The following is a 17671-nucleotide window of genomic DNA, read 5'->3' on the forward strand; positions in this document are numbered from 1 at the left end:
TATGTTCTTAAAATATATAAATAATTGTTTGATATGTGTGTGTGGTGGTGCTTGGCAGGGTTAACTAAAGTCACTAGGATATAAACCCTAGGGACCATGAGAAACTTTAAAAAATCCCGAAAAGCCAAAAAAAAGACACCGTTCACATCAAACTGTACATCAACTGTACACATTTTCCTCTGGGCAGCAGTGCTGTTAATGCATCTGGATCTAGCATCTAGCCTTCTTTTATCTACAGTGGAACCAGATGGCACTTTCCTAATACATAAAAAATGCTGCAATAGTGTCTCTTTATTAAAAGGCACTTATTCCTGCGCAGTGATAAGGTTTATTGTTGTAGTTCAGTAGAAATAAAACAGTTACTCATTGATGCTCTTCACAGGGTGTGTGCATGATTTCTGCAGAGATCTCTACAACCAATACCTCCCAACCTAGCCAGGTAAATGAAGAGCGCTGTAGGCCAGATCAAATTTGTTGGGGTTTTTTTGGTGGAATGAACTGTCCCTTTAAGACTGGATCCACATGGACATTTGTTTCATCCAGTGATCTGTCGGCATCCAAAGTGGCGGACCATCCAGTGAATCCACAGGCTTACGTTATCGTCCTCAGAGACACGCCGGGTCTGTGGCTAAAAATCCCATTGTACATATATTCTAAGTGGTCGCTTGCCCTTGTCGTGAATTTGGCTGTACAGGAGGGATGGATCGTTACACTGTAACACAGGGATTGATTGCAGCCCCAAGTGGAGAACATCAAAGCCATAATGAAACACTTCTATGTTTAGCATCATTTCTAGAAAGCGGTGCCCTTGTTTTTTTGGATGAGGTTATCATTTTTGTGGTAGCTCATCCTTGACTCTGATCCTTGCCACATGCACCAAGCTCGTCGTCGTGGTTCCCACCTTTTCAAGCCTAATGAGGAATCTCTGCTTGAGCTCTGCTTTGCTGCTGGAAACCTGTGGTGCAGCATTGCATCTTCCCCCTATCTCTCACCCACACCGGGGAAAGACGGAGAGGAGCGCTGTGGCAAAGACAGATCAAATGCACCATCTCTGTCATTCTCTCTCACTCTCTCTGGTGCTCCTTCATCTGCCTTTGTTCTCTCTTGCTAACATCAAGCATGTGGTTTGAAAGGGAAAAAGCCTCTTGTTATGATGACGACGGCCGCATGGTGCAGCCCGGCTGCCTGATCTGACTGACAAGGCCCGCTGTTCAGGCAGAAAGTTTGACAGAAAGTGAAATCTGTTCCATGGGCTGCAGGGCCATCTGGCCATAGCGCAGGAAAAGGTTAGATCTGGTTAGAGGCGAGGTGCAAAAGTGTTTCACAGCGTTCCCCAAATTTTACACAGTTCAAGTCCTGCAGGTTGCACTTTGTCGCTGTCACGTGGCACAACCACATCTCTCACTGTCATCAAAAGGCAAGACAGCAGAGCGACCGCTGAAAGGAGATCTGAGAAGTGACATATGAGTTTTGTTTTGATTTTCCTCTTATGATACAGATCGAGAGGCCAGCAAGAGAAGGAGCAGAAAGATTTAGGAGCGAGAGCGATGCTTTACATCATATGGAGAACAAACAAGAGGAAAATCTGTCTCACCGTGAGAAGTCGGGCTTTTTTGAGAACCTAAAAAGCCCCCAGAGGCAGCGTTTCCGCCAAATGAATAGATATCCATTTTCAAAAGCCTCATGCTCGGCGGCAGGCGAGGGATGGGGAGAAGGGAGGCAGGGCTGATGGTGGAGGCACAGGGTGTGTGGGTGGTGGTGGTGGAGGTGGGCAGGGGGGATATCTAGGCAGAGGGCAGACACTATTAAAACTCAGGAGAATGAATTGTTAAATACCTCTATAAAGAAATATAAGACATGGCTCCATTTTTATGCAGCCTGGGCTGCTCTGCAGGCAGGTGATAAGGTGTGAGGGTGGTGGGTTGAAGTGTGTGTGTGTGTGTGTGTGTGTGTGTGTGTGTGTGTGTGTGTGTGTGTGTGTGTGTGTGTGTGTGTGTTACCCCGAGGGTGGGGTAAAAATCATGCAGTGATGTTCATGGAGGAGTGACACACATGGACACACACACACACACATCATGGCTGCTTCAGTTTCACCAGATTAACTGAGGATGTGCAGAAACATACGGGCAGCGTTACCGAGGGCCTTAAACACAATCACTGATGAAGCTGGAGTTTCCCGTCAGTATTTCCATTTGGGGGCCGTAGTGCTAAACAATAAATGACACAGTTGAACTTTTTTTTTCCTGTCGCGCACACACAGGCACACACGCCATCGCCCCTGCCAGCACGCGCAGACTTCTAGGTCAAGCAGCAGTGGAGAAAAATTTCCTGTTGACATTTTGTGTTTCTGGCACAATATTGACTTCAGAGGAAAGGCAGCAGGAGGACTGTTGGTGAATTTCCACATTACCTTGGAGGAAGACGCCAAACTGTTTACGTGCACGAACAGACGGGGGGCGGTGAGGGGTGAATGGTTGGATGGACAGATAAAAAATATGACAGCAGTGTATTGAAAATTCTTACCTACAGACCAGAGACCTGCAGATATGCTTCTTACTGTTGTCTCAGTGTCTTTGTTTTGGTTGTGTGACTTAAGAAAGCTGTGATAAATAATCTTTTGACAGTAAGAGTTTAAATGCATTCACGTCAAATGATGTAGCACTACAGGGAGTGCAGAATTATTAGGCAAATTAGTATTTTGTCCACATCATCCTCTTCATGCATGTTGTCTTACTCCAAGCTGTATAGGCTCGAAAGCCTACTACCAATTAAGCATATTAGGTGATGTGCATCTCTGTAATGAGAAGGGGTGTGGTCTAATGACATCAACACCCTATATCAGGTGTGCATAATTATTAGGCAACGTCCTTTCCTTTGGCAAAATGGGTCAAAAGAAGGACTTGACAGGCTCAGAAAAGTCAAAAATAGTGAGATATCTTGCAGAGGGATGCAGCAGTCTCAAAATTGTAAAGCTTCTGAAGCGTGATCATCGAACAATCAAGCATTTCATTCAAAATAGTCAACAGGGTCGCAAGAAGCGTGTGGAAAAACCAAGGCCCAAAATAACTGCCCATGAACTGAGAAAAGTCAAGCGTGCAGCTGCCAAGATGCCACTTGCCACCAGTTTGGCCATATTTCAGAGCTGCAACATCACTGGAGTGCCCAAAAGCACAAGGTGTGCAATACTCAGAGACATGGCCAAGGTAAGAAAGGCTGAAAGACGACCACCACTGAACAAGACACACAAGCTGAAACGTCAAGACTGGGCCAAGAAATATCTCAAGACTGGTTTTTCTAAGGTTTTATGGACTGATGAAATGAGAGTGAGTCTTGATGGGCCAGATGGATGGGCCCGTGGCTGGATTGGTAAAGGGCAGAGAGCTCCAGTCCGACTCAGACGCCAGCAAGGTGGAGGTGGAGTACTGGTTTGGGCTGGTATCATCAAAGATGAGCTTGTGGGGCCTTTTCGGGTTGAGGATGGAGTCAAGCTCAACTCCCAGTCCTACTGCCAGTTTCTGGAAGACACCTTCTTCAAGCAGTGGTACAGGAAGAAGTCTGCATCCTTCAAGAAAAACATGATTTTCATGCAGGACAATGCTCCATCACACGCGTCCAAGTACTCCACAGCGTGGCTGGCAAGAAAGGGTATAAAAGAAGACAAACTAATGACATGGCCTCCTTGTTCACCTGATCTGAACCCCATTGAGAACCTGTGGTCCATCATCAAATGTGAGATTTACAAGGAGGGAAAACAGTACACCTCTCTGAACAGTGTCTGGGAGGCTGTGGTTGCTGCTGCACACAACGTTGATGGTGAACAGATCAAAACACTGACAGAATCCATGGATGGCAGGCTTTTGAGTGTCCTTGCAAAGAAAGGTGGCTATATTGGTCGCTGATTTGTTTTTGAATGTCAGAAATGTATATTTGTGAATGTGGAGATGTTATATTGGTTTCACTGGTAAAAATAAATAATTGAAATGGGTATATATTTGTTGTTTGTTAAGTTGCCTAATAATTATGCACAGTAATAGTCACCTGCACACACAGATATCCCCCTAAAATAGCTAAAACTAAAAACAAACTAAAAACTACTTCCAAAAACATTCAGCTTTGATATTAATGAGTTTTTTGGGTTCATTGAGAACATGGTTGTTGTTCAATAATAACATTATTCCTCAAAAATACAACTTGCCTAATAATTCTGCACTCCCTGTGTATTGCACTGAATTATTACACCGTTATGTTACTGTTTATGCTTTATCTGTAGCATGCTTCTTGTTTCCAACCAAACAGCAGCTAGCTAGTTAGCAGAGGGGTACTTTTATCTTTAGCTGCTAGATTCTAACTGAAGAGACGATTGGTTGCTTGAATGCTGATGTTGTAGTCATGAGGAATATGCACCACAGTTGGTCGTATATCTGGCTACAGTATTTTTACAGGGATCCATGCTAAGAGGAGATGGCGGTTAATTACTTCTTGCTTTAAAATTTGATTTCTAAAAGCAGATTTTTTTTTTATGGAAACAAGATAAATAAAGTTGAAATGATTGTGTTTTTCCATGTGTTGTTGTTTTTTCTTTAGCCCATTCAAAAACACCCATAACTGGGCCCTAACTCCCAAACGGATGCTCCCATATCTCCCACATAGACAGCATCAAATCTATTTTGATGTCTCAACATGAACATTTTCAACATTTCACTCTTGATGTTTTGAAGCCAGCTATAAAGCAACTTATCAATCGGTGGTTTTTAGCAAATGAGCATGAAACTTATTAGTTATAGTTACAACAGAGGCTCAACGTTTTACCTGAAATGTGTGTCTGAGCCTATAAACTCATAAGGAAAGTCTATACAGAGAACAAGTCCAAGGTAGGACTTAAACAGTCTTTTTAAGTCTTTCCAACCACAACTATCGCCCCCTGGTGGCTATTAAAAGAATGTAGGTTTAGGCACTTTTGCACTGGGTGCACTTTTCAGACCACGTCCATCTTTTGCACTGTCCGTGGCCCTTTTTGATGAGTTTCAAGTTTGATGAATAATATGTTAAATAATCGCGTTCTCAGTTCTGACCAGAATAATTGCTTTAAACAGCAGAGGCAGAACTACATTTTTGTATATAACCACCTACAAATATGTAGAATCACATGTATTTAAGCATGTCAGTGCTTGACTGGTTGCTAGAGGGTTGCCAAATGTTGCTAACTGATGTAGTTACAAACAGGCTTGAGTGCGACTTGGATTTCAGTCAGACCAGACAGAGTCAGAGGTCACTGTTTCTTTCTAATTTTGCTTTAATTTTGCTAATTTCAGCTCCCCCTGATTCGAGCTGATTGTGATATTACGGCAGTAAATTTCATCGTGCGCAGCTGCAGATGTTACTAAATAACCGCCGTTGCTTGTTTTCTCCACCCTCGGGATGCCCGGAGGAATTGCCAAGTAAATTGGTCAGAACTAATGCGGCAAAGACACCAGGTGGGCTGAGCAACACAACAGCCACTACAGCAGTTTCCTGAGGTGCATTCAGAGTGCAGTTTATATCAGTTACCTGAGACAGAGTTTGAATACCAAATTCCCAAACGTAGCTGTAGAGGAGCAGCGCTAACCTTGATGTTGATCCGAAAGCAAGCCAGCCGGTCCTCCTTCTCGCTGTGCGGCAGGCCGATGTTCTCCCTGACCGAGGAGTGAGATCCTTGGCCCCGTTTTTCTGCCACATTAGGCCCACACTAAAGGTGGCACTCAACTCCCCCACTGAGGAATGAGTGTGCGTATATGAGTGTGTGTATGTGTGTGTCAATGTGAGGGAAATGATAGGGGGACACCGTACAGACAGAGGTATGTATTTAGATATTTGATAATATAAACAGAGAAAAGAGAATGCAGGAAGGGAGCTGAGGCCTTTTTTTCTTTTCAGTCGGGTGATGCAGATTAGGTTCATGATTATGCTGTTTCCATGTGGAAATTATAGGTTCTGAATCACAGTCGGCACATCACTGCCCTCTATCACAGACCAACCTGAGAGACAGAGTTAGCAGGAGGAGGAAAAAGGAAGAGAGGAAAGGAATGAAAAAGCAAGGAGGTAAAAAGATGAGACGAGAATGAGGAAAGACGACTCGACAGAGAGAGAGAGTGACAGAGATGAGAGGAGAGAGAGTTAAAGGAGAGGTGGAGGAGGAGGAAGAAGCAGGAGGGAGGGACAAAAAGCTGGGCTGTTTGCCAGGGTCTATTCCACCTTTGCTCTCCGGGCCTTTCCGAGCTGCCACGTTCTCTCACCTCTGTAATGTCATCAATGAAAAGGCCTTTAGGAGGGATGGAGGACTTGACTCTGGGTTCAGAATGTGCCCGACACCAGCTGACGCTGCCAAGCCAAGCAGGATTCTGTTCAAATTAATTGGATGTCACTTTCAGGAGCAAGAACCAAGGCAGGGTTTTTTTTCCCCACAGGTTTTGTTACTGCGTGTAGAATCAGAACATTTTGCAGGACTCGTGGCAGAGCGAGGATGGTTTTCTCTTGGTAATCTTCTACATACTAGGGATTATTTTAACTGTGGAATTTTAATTATAAACTCAGAATAAATTGACAGAAATGTTGCCAAATATTACAAAATTATCATTAAATTTCCTTGTCTTTGGGCAAAAATCTATGTGATTTATATTTTTGCTGGTTTTACTCGACATTTAATGAATAACAACTATCCACACTTTGCTCTAACTTTGTGTTTTTTAAAGGACAACATCCACATTTTATAGAAGGCAAAGCAAATGACTGGGTAACAAAAACAATTGAGGCTCTTTGTGTTCATATGAAATTATATGTTTAGTTAATTTTTCAAGCATATTATTAAAAAAAACAAAGCAACACATTGTTACCAGGTTGTTCTTTATTTCTTTATTGCTGTAGAAACTTGTTATTCTGACATGTGAGATTTATGCTTTTTATTTTACACCCTCTACAGGTCATTCACTACACAACAGGTGTTCCACCCGTTACAGGTATCAAATTTAGACTGTCAGTGTCAGGTTTACTAAACAGGACAAAATAGCTTGTTAGCAGCACTCCCAAATAACGCTCGTAGGTGCGATTATCTTTACGGGCGATTAATAAATTTACACAAATTATGTGTTTGTTAGTTGTTACACATTATTATGTCTTTTGCAAAAGTGGTGGAAGAGTAAACTAAAAACAGAATTTCACTGTCACCGCGTAACATCTAACAGGTTTTAATGGAGTCATTCATTCGTCCCTCCTTTGTAAACTTTGATGGTTTTACAGCAACAGCTGTTAATATTGTTGTACAGTTAATATAGTTATAATTGTAGATATTCGTAACTATGTAACTATATGGTTATAGTTATTCATATTAACGATAAAGTGAAAGAAAAAGACTGAGTGTCCAAGTCCATCTGCTGTGCTGACATAAAAATACATTAGTGAGTATCAGCTGTTTCCTATTAACAACAGCACAAAAGGTTGGATTTTTTTAACAGGGAAACTAATTACTGTTATTCCACACATGCTGCAGGTCACTGAGTAGGGCTGTGCGTATTAAAGGTGCAGACTGTTAGTTTAAAAATGGATTAAAGCTACTTACAGTAAATGTGTCTGTTTAAGACCTTGAAAAATGATCTGAAGCGACTGATAAAATGAAGAAAGTGAAGAAATCTCCTCTATAGCTTTATGCTGTGATGTAGAGCAGCTGTCCTCAACCTTTTTTGCACCACGGACCGGTTTATGTCTGACAATATTTTCACGAACCGGCTTTTAAGGTGTCACGGATAAATACAACAAAATAAAACCAGTACCGGTACCAAAAAAGAAGAAGATTTATTCATAACACACGGGAAAAGACCCAGGGAAACCGAGTTAACGATAAAAATGATTAAAAAAAAAATAACGATAAAAACCGATAAAAACCCTGAAAACCATAAATTTCACCCCTGAGCCTCAACTCTCGCGGTTGGGGAGCGCTGTTGTAGAGAGATGAACTGAAGCTGGGGTATGGCAAAGCTGCTTGTACCAGAGCAAAGCTGTTGTTCTGGTCAGTCTGTATTCCTGTTATTTATGGCCGCAGGCTCTGGATAGCGACCTCAAGAATAAGGCTACGTTCACACTGCAGGCGAAAGCGCATCAAATCCGACTTTTTTGACCCTATGCAACAATATATCCGATCATGGTGTGACAGTGTGAACAGCACAAATCCGATATTTTCAAATCCGACCTGGGTCACTTTCGTATGTGGTACTGAATCCAATACATATCTGATGTTTCAGAAAGCGACTGCTTTATATATATGTCGCATTAAATCCGTCTTTTACGTCACTGACACAAGACAGACGCCAATTATAAGCGCCCGAGAAGATATCGTGAACGCTTCCTGGCCATCCCGTGTAGATGTCAGTGAAACTGTTGGGAAGACAACGTGAACATTTTATTTGTACTGTATAATCTGTAGATTCTGCAACTATCCTTTGAAGCACCGCTCCTCTAAAACAGCAATAAGGATCATTATTAGGCCATATGTAAATAACAAAATGACTTTATAACTTAAAGCAAAATTGGGAAACGTAAAGTCCGAAACAAGTCTTTATATTAACGGCCATCAGTCAAACAATACTGTTTGGTCTGTGTCTAAACAAAGAGCGCTGTGTGTGACGTCTTCTTTTGTGCATGCGGGTTCACACTAGAGCGCGTTTGCTGTCACATTTTATTTGTAGTGTGAACAAGCAGACATAAAAATCGGATTTGATCAAAAAATCGGAATTGCAGCCTAAGATCCCAGACTAGAGCCACTACTCCTCCACATCAGGAGCCAGCTGAGGTGGTTCAAGTATCTGGGTAGGATGCCTCCTAGGTGAGGTGTTTCCAGCATGTCCTAATGGGAGGAGGACATGCAAACCCAGGACACACTGAAGGGATTACATCTCTCAGCTGACTTGGGAATGGCTTGGTGTCCCCTCATCAGCTGGGGTGGGTGGCTGGGGAGAAGAAGGGCTGCCCTGTAGATAAGCAACAGAAAATGGTTGGATATCTATCAGAATGTGGATGCTACCCTTGCTATGTGTTTGTCCAACATGAAAGAAAGGCCAGAGATGTTATTCTTCTTTTTTAACGACTCTATAATTCTGACCTTCTGCTGCTCGTGTTGTAAACCAAGCAGTTGTGTTGGCTGAAACTCTTGGCAAACGGCCATGATGGAGTCCAGAAGATGCCAGTTTTCTTTTGGACTGGAGGCACAGTCCAAAATGTTGTGCAGTTGTTCCAGTAGATCATCATGAGGGTTGACTGTGTGCAATATTTGGCAGTGCAGACTGTCTAGAGTAATATAAGATGAATTGTAAATGCACTGGCACTTTTCTACTCGAGCACTCAAAGGTCTTTATACAGCATGTCTTATTCGAGTGTCTTCTATCTAACATACACATGTGTTCATACTCCAATGAATGCATCAGAGACCAATTTGGGGTTAGTATCTTGCCTAAGGATACTTAGGATACATGCAGGAGCAGCCAGGGATCCAAGCACCAACCTCTGGATAGGTACAGTACCTCCTTGCACCTTTAAAACTGTCTTGAATTGAAAAAAGAGGCATTTTTGTATACCTGTTTATTCACTTCTGACACATGTAAAACATTATTGTCATAGTCCATGTCCCAAACTGTTTATTTGGTTTTGAGCTGTCTCGTGAAGAGTTTCTTGGCTTTAAAATGTCTTTTGGCATGACAAAGCAAAATATGCCTTATAACTATATTTCAGAGGTGAATCTGGAATGAGGATGTTTACTGATCATTGCCGCTGACCGTAAAACCGAAAACTGGCAGCAATGCCGAGTAACAGTGAAGTGTTAGCCAAGCATCAAGTAAATAGTGGTAGAGAAAATGTGTCTTTTCTTGTCTTCGTTGCCTGTTGTTAAAAATAAGGAGACTCGCCTCAGTTTTGACCTGTCACCCAACCGTTAGCTGAGAACCTCTGTGCTAAGTTATTGACCGTGATGACTTTTCACTGCTCCTTCCTGTTCTACTCGCCGAAAAAGCTTCGGGCTGACACCGGTGTCAAAGCACCAATATGCCCGTGTCCATACATACACACCCACACGCCACCCACCGCAACACAAGCTGTGAGCACCTCCACCGCCAGTTCCTACTGTGAGAGTATTTCACAGCCTTGACGAGGGCTATAATGTGCAATATGCTCATTCATTTGCTCTCCTCGCCTTTTTTTCTGTTTGCCCTTAATCTCTCTGCTCCTCTCTCACTCTGTACGTCTGTTACTGTGGCATCTGTTGATGTCCTTTTAGCCACTGCGGGCTTCAATCTGTCCAAGAGGCCCACTCCACTGCCACTCTGTTGCCATCTTCCAGTGATCCGTTTGCGCTCTACAGTTGGCGTGGAGACTGCTTGGAGACTAAGCCCTTAATTACTACTCGAGTAAAGAGCATTAAAAATTCCAAAGGGTGCGAAAACCGTGCCCATGTCTCGGCAAACATCTGGTGAACAGTGTGGATTTAGTGGATGTCTGGTGAGAAGTGTTGAGTCGGAGGTGGAGGGGTAAATGTACATAGAGAGCACAGTTTTATTTCATACTTTGCATTTTATCTCCAGTAAATCAGCATGTGTAATGTCGGTCAGACCGAGAAGCAAAAACAGCAAGTTTTTAGAGGCGCTCCAAATGGCAGATGGTGGAGGAAATGAGAACTGAAAAATGGTGTCCAGCACGATCGTGCACTCCAGTGAAGTCAGACAGGAAACAATGGGGTCTGGGACAAGTGGCTTTTATTTTGGGATATGCTGGCAGAAACGATAATGAGTACATGACAGCATATAGCCAACTCTTCTGCTGTTAAAGTTAATGGCTGCTCAATGAAAACTTTACATTTGCATCACAATTGCAACACTGCTTTGTCAGATCATGTAAGCGGGAAGGTTAAGTAGGGAAGAGCTTAACAAAATGTGCATGTTGTGTCTCTTTAACAACCAGACGAGGATATACAGATTAAATGCATCATCTAAGATCTAAAACACTCATGGCTATCAGGTATCATTGATTTAATAATACTGTGTGTAGAGCTTTCCAGCTGAAACCTTTCAATAATAATCAAGTTGCTGTGTGCTACTGTTGGAAATCTTTTTTTTATACCGATGCCTCGAGCATTTCGATGATCTCTATGCACTCATAGCTAAACAGGTAAGTTGGCTTTTAGGATAATCTCCCTAAACCTCACTCTGTTTACCTGAACAGGTTAACCAAGTGCAGCAAATTTAAACCCGGGTAGTCGGTCTCCACAGATTGTGTCCAGTAGAAATTAAGGGAGCGATTGTGTTTTTCAGGACTTTGCTGATTCAATATTCCACTTGGTGAGGGAGAAGTACCGGTCGCTGGTGGGCGGCTGCAGTCCTGTGCACGCTCGGCACAAATCCCTGGCAGGCATCGTAATGACCCGAGGTATGGCAAATTTCATTGACTTTTATATATCACTTTGAATTATTGAAGTGGTGCAATATAAATTGAGACAGTAAGGTGGGGGGTGAGTGAGTGAAGGAGGGAGAACAAGGAAGAGATGGGGAAGGGACTGTCTGTAGGTTGAGAAAGAAATGACAAACTGAGGGTGGGAAGAGGGAGAAAGTTTCCACTCCATGCTGTACCTTGCACCCTTACATGAGAGTATACCTTCCTGATGAATTATTGACTGCTTAGAATCTCTGAGGAGAATGAGACATGGTAGTGAGTGTCAGTCATCCTCACTGCATACTGGACTTTCAGTGCTCATGGAGCTTTGACAGGAGTTCCAGATGTCACAGTGGGAATTTTAACTAGATCACCTTAATCTGAAACCTGACGGAGTGACTCAGTGAAGGAACAGTAAGTAGGAGGAGGCTTCAATCTGCTTTTCTCCTAAAGTGTGAAACAATGAGTTCCATTTCTAGACATTTACATGACTACATCTTTGTCTTACAGGAGTGCTGTTTGTTGTAGTCGATCGGGGCCTCCCACACACAGACGTGTGTTATTTCTGCTTCAGCATATTCCACACGCATTCCACATCACTTATAATAATTCTATAGAGTTGCATGGCACACATCCACGCCAGGATGATCTCGCATTAAGTTTATACGAAGTAAGCTGTCAGGTTTCTAAATCTGTTTTTTATAAGCAGGGGTGCACAAAAGTGGTTCGCAGGTGCGCATTCGCTGTCAAAATAAAAGATGCTCACCACATTAGAAGTTGCAACGCGCGTTTGCGTACATAAGATTCTCTGGAGGAGGACAGACATTTGTTTAGAACTTAAAGATGTCGAAGAAGCAAGCTCCTTTAAGCAATTACTTTGGTGTTCCTCCACCTCCAAAGAAATGTCAGAAGAAGTCCGAACCGCAAAAGAAGCGCGTGTTCTCGGAAAAGTGGTTGCAGGAAGTGAGCTGGCTTCAAACAAATGATGAACGCACAGAGATGTGGTGCAGAATATGCCGTGAAAATCCCACTCTAGCGGACAAAAACACTGCCTTTTATATGTACGCAAACGCACGTTGCAACTTCATATCTGGCGCATGTCTTTTATTTTAACAGCAAATGCGCACCTGCGGACCACTTGTGTGCACCCCTGTTTATAAGAGAAACTATAACTGCGTTACATAAATGTAAGGTTAATCGCACCAAAGACCTTTGTCTTGAACGTTCCTAGCTGTTATCTGATGGTGTGCATTTCTGCTGTTAGCTTGTGTGTCATTGTCTGTTACTGAAAATTGTTGTTGGGATATGCTAGCTTTAGCTGTTAGCTGTTGCTGTTAAGGCCCCATTTCATTTATGCTAACCTTGTTAGCATTATTCTTACAAGGTTAGTATTCTCCTGAACAGTAGGTGTCTCCACTCAGACTAAACCTCCACATCCTCCACACAGGAGGAGAAGTCGTTAAAACCCGTCAAAACTCAGCAGCAGCACAACAACTACCACCTGTGGCTTGTGACCAATGTTCCCTCTAAGCTGCGTTCGTGCGTACTGCTGGCACGGTCTCTGCGCAGAAAAAATCTGCGTTGCGCACAAAAAAAAGAATTGAAATTAAAGTAAATACGTTAACAATTCTGTTTTGCAGTGTTAGTCAGTAAGTGACTGGCTGCTCCAGTGTGGGATTAGAACGATGCCACTTTATCCCATAGTCCAGCCAATCACGTGATTCACATTCACGCATATGCGCAGCTAATCCACGTCGTTGACAGGCTATGACAGCGTCCTTATGTGCCAACACCGGTGTTTTAGCTAGCAAAGCGGCGTGGCTGATGTGGAGTGAAGCCACGTTAATGACAATGTGGACAACCATTGGAGATGTGAGCAGGACAGACGGAACAATTGACGGAAAAAGTGTGGACTTCATACCAGTTCTTAAATTGTGTTGATAGGCCACGTAAAACCAGATTTGTGATAAAAAATATATGCAGTGTTTGTTTTTCTTCCTCAATACTGTCGTTGTTTATATTTACTGCGGGGAGAAACGGTAAAAACAGCGTTTTATAAGAAAAAAAAAACGCTCGAAAGCACTCTCCGCCTGTGAGCAAAGATGAAACCAAAACACCCCCCACCCTTTCCCATTGGTCGAAAAATGTACCATGTCGACCAATCGAAACATGGCATTTAGTTGTTAAGAAACGGGAGGAAGTTATAGGAGTGACGGCGTGTTTTGAGATGTGAGAGATTTGCGACGTTTAGCGCAAATCTTGTGTAGTTAGTGTGTAGTGTAGTCAATAGTTTTGTTGTGTGTGTCAGAACAATGAGGCGACTGCTGAATGTTACAGGTGTTACAGCAGTGACACATCTCCTGTTGTCAGGCCTGCAGGTATCAGGCTGTGGTTCTCCTTTATCTCATAGTGGACAGAAATTATTTTTTGGAGTGGCACAAATAATTTGTGTGGCATCAGATTTGATGCAGAACAGCTGATTGTTCTGTAAATAGTTTGAAATGTTTATTTAAAAAACGCCTCGGCTGCATTTTTAGGTAAGCAGCTGCAAAAAACTGTTTGTTGTTTGCAAAACTCAGTAACTTTTTTGAAGAAGTAACTATATAATTAATTGCCCAACATTGGTCTTTATATACTGTATTTTGCAGACAGAGAGTTACAGGACTCTCCCAGACCACAGACTCAGACTCATAATACAGGTCAGAGCTTTATAAAAGAAAAAAAAAAAAGAAAGTTGTGTTTTCAAAATTGGAGTTCGAGTTATTTTTACTTCCAGTAGTGTTAACATACTACACAGGTCACGAACAAGATTTATTTAAATTTTCACTGTAAGTGGGCTAAAGCAGTTAATTAAAAGTAGTCTAACATAAATGCTGTAATTTGATTATTTTAATAAACCATGTAACTTGGATGGATTCGATGCTGGCGTGACCACAGTGCACACGTCTGCTGTTGCTCACAGTGGTCCAAGGGACCGCTCAGGGAGTTTGTGTGTTCGCTCAGACACATGAAAAATTAGAGGGAACATTGCTTTTGACCACAGATGTGATGTAAATTTAATGTCAGTAGCTAGCTGGCTAGCTAGCTAGGTAGCTAGCTGGTGTTTTTTCAGTCAGACAGGAGATTTTGAAACACCAGGGAAGCTGACCAGTTTATCACTGAGACCTTTTGTTCATTGGTACCCTAGAAAGACCTCACAATAGATAAGATGAAGGCTGAAAGGCTTTTGGTTAGCTTTTTTCTGCACACAGGACAGTGTCTGTACAGCTAACCTTTTCATCCGTTATCATTCCAAACACACACACAAGATCGTTAAACAACCTTTGTGTAACAATTCAATTTAAACTTTGTTAACCTTTTTTATTTAAAGGTGGAAAATTCTGAATTTCCATTATACAGTCTGAGAGCAGGGTAAGACAACCTAACCCAGGGGTCGGCAACCTTTCTGATGGCGAGTGCCATTTAAAATTTCCTCAGAAGTCAGTGTGCCATATGATTGCATTAGCAAAAGATTTAATAACGCTCTATATGAACAGTTACACAATATATAGAACCACTTTATAGAATTATATTTGTTTGCAGATGTAGGCAGCTATCAGTGAATAGTTATCAGCTATTTTGAAACAAAAAAAGACACTTTTTATCCATAACAAGAACAGCAAATGAACTGTACAACAGAAAATACAAATGCTATTTATGGTCTCCTCACAACAATGATAAGCAAAATAAACTGGGCCAATATGGCATATCTGTTAATACAGAGATACACATGTTAATGGGATCTCTGGTCTCCCATTCAGAAACACAGGTCTCCAAGTGTCCAGCATTCAGAGGGCTACCTGAGGACTCATGTGAGAGAAAATCTGCTCACACAGATATGTAGAGCCAAATACAGTTCATAAACAGTTCATAACTTCCCTTCAACTCATTCATGTCACCTAAAAGGTAAACCTGTTTCTCCATCACCTGTTCAGCTCTGATGATTCAGTAAGGACATCTCCTGGTTTCATCTTCATGTTTCCCTCTCACCAGGTATACAAACTGACATCCTGACCAGCAGCATTACAGCTGTGGCTCCAGCAAACCTCAGCTGACACTAGAAATTAATATTAAATAAATTCTAACAACAGCTGATCAAGCTTAAATGTGCTGCTGTTGTTTAGTGCGACATCCGCCGGTTTCCTCTTTCTGGCGCAAAGTGGGCGATAAACAAACAAGAGAGAAAAGCCAATCAGCTGATCATTGATGAGTTTCATGATTAAAGTAGCAACAGGAGAGGGAGGGGGAGAGAATGAGAGAAGAAGAGGCAGCTGTGCAGCGTAACGACAGAATAAATCCACCTTTGTTTCTTTTTCCATTCTAGCTGAAGTACGGACAAACTGCGTGCGTCCCTTCTCAGCTCAACACGAAACGCATAATATTTTCTCTGAATACGAGACGATTCTGTCTTTTTACGGGACGGTTGGCAACTCTACTAACCTTATGAATAAAAAGTTCACTATCAGTAACATCATAGCACCCACCCAGCTGTATAGAAACTCCGTCATGCTAGCTCACGCAGTACGAGTTATTGTAACTGACTGTGAAAAGTCAGCACAACGAAAATAAACTCCACCTAAACTTGGTTTATATCTGACCCAGATAGACTGCAGGTCATAACTTCTTACCTGAAGTTCAGTTCACCTGACACTCAGACCGGCGGCTGCCTCGGGTCTCTCCTCGTCCTGCCTCCCCTCTCCCTCATCCACCTGCTGGCCTCCACCACTTGTTAATTTTACTGAATCTGTGGAAGCTCCGCCATAGCCACCACCAAACAACTGAGTTATTTTTACACATCAGCCAGCATCTGGCCAATCCACCACCTTTCATTGTTTATACCGTTACAAAAATAAAAATCATCGGCCCATCAAGCAAATGCCCGGTATGACCGATGGCCAGTCCAGCTATGGTCGTGCCATCAGTTAACCCTTCGCGTGCCAACAGGGTTGCCGACCTCTGACCTAACCTAACCTGTAACAGACTCTGTTTTCTGTTTTGTTTTGGGGTGTTTTTTATCATTTAAAGATAAAAAATCATAAAAAAAAGTAATGGATCAATTATTAACTTAAAAAAAAAAAGAATGAGCCAAATTTTGACATATTTTCTTCACATATCAGTAAATAAAACAATAACCTCCACCCCAAGAAATGAAAGGCACACGTAAATTGAGATAAATAACTTATGCAGCAATGCTATGTGAGAAGATATATAGTAAAAGTCATGGTACGAAACACAGGGCCTTCGCTCTCTCTGGGATCTACTGTAATATAAAAAATGACCACACACACACACAGACACACACAGGTGTCTTATCTGGCTCTGTGGCTGCAGGCTGTGGGGGTGCAGGGGTCAGCGAGAAGGGATTGGTATCTCAACTGTCTTTGGAGTGCAGCAGCTCATCAGTTTAGACTAAAGTGAGGCCGGCGCTCGTCCTGACCTAATCCAAACCCTCTCCTCTCCCTCCCAGTAATTGCTTCTGTTTGTTTATTAATAGCACACATTATCTTCAAAGATCCAGACATAGGGCTGCCGAGTATTCGCAGTAAGGCGGCGGCGGCAGCAGTGTGGTGGCCAGAATCTGTGCAGTCAGACACCAAACTTGACAGGAACACTGGGGAGTCCTGTTCTGCACCCCGCCCTCCTTTTCTGCCACTCTCCATGTCTCCGTGGCTTTTGCCTCGAGAATATTAATCAAGATCCGTCTTTTAACCATAGACAGAGAGCGAACCCTCCTCCCCCGCCCTTGCAGGAGTCCCACCGAGACATTTGAGCTTCAACCTGAGTGAGATTAGCCTCACCACCAGGCTGAGAGTTGTGAGACGACTACCAAAGTAAAGTGCCAGAACGCATCGTCAGAAAGTGTGGAAAATCTCATTTGAATCAATCTGAATCACATCAGCTGTCTGGTGATGGTAAACAGTGCTCATAGAAAGATGCTAAAAAAGAAGCACACCCTTTTCCTCCTTTCTTCTTTCTTCAAATTTGTTTGTTGGGATGGAGTGAGAAAGCCGTCCTCCGAGGCTTACCCCAGGGACCGAGAGAAGAGACGATAACAAAGGGTTTCAAGCAAGTTAATTACAAGTGTAAGTTAAGCTATGGTTCGAAGTCTCCGCATCCATTTTCAAATAAGGATTTCTCTACTCCTAATCTGGTTTTATGGATGTTGCAAATTTTAACATTTAACAATCAC

The 17671-nt window shown here is 42.6% G+C and overlaps 1 protein-coding gene across 2 annotated transcripts in view; it reads left to right on the forward strand.

The window, feature by feature from the left end:
• Positions 1-17671, forward strand: part of adarb2 (adenosine deaminase RNA specific B2 (inactive)) — a 218333-nt gene that overhangs the window by 158716 nt on the left and 41946 nt on the right. For both annotated transcript variants that reach the window (XM_076887957.1, XM_004568493.5), the window contains one exon: positions 11325-11439. In XM_076887957.1, the coding sequence (XP_076744072.1) occupies positions 11325-11439 (115 nt within the window). The remainder of the gene's footprint in view (positions 1-11324; positions 11440-17671) is intronic.

This window comes from Maylandia zebra, linkage group LG9 (genome assembly GCF_041146795.1).
Source record: "Maylandia zebra isolate NMK-2024a linkage group LG9, Mzebra_GT3a, whole genome shotgun sequence".
Taxonomy (NCBI): domain Eukaryota; kingdom Metazoa; phylum Chordata; class Actinopteri; order Cichliformes; family Cichlidae; genus Maylandia; species Maylandia zebra.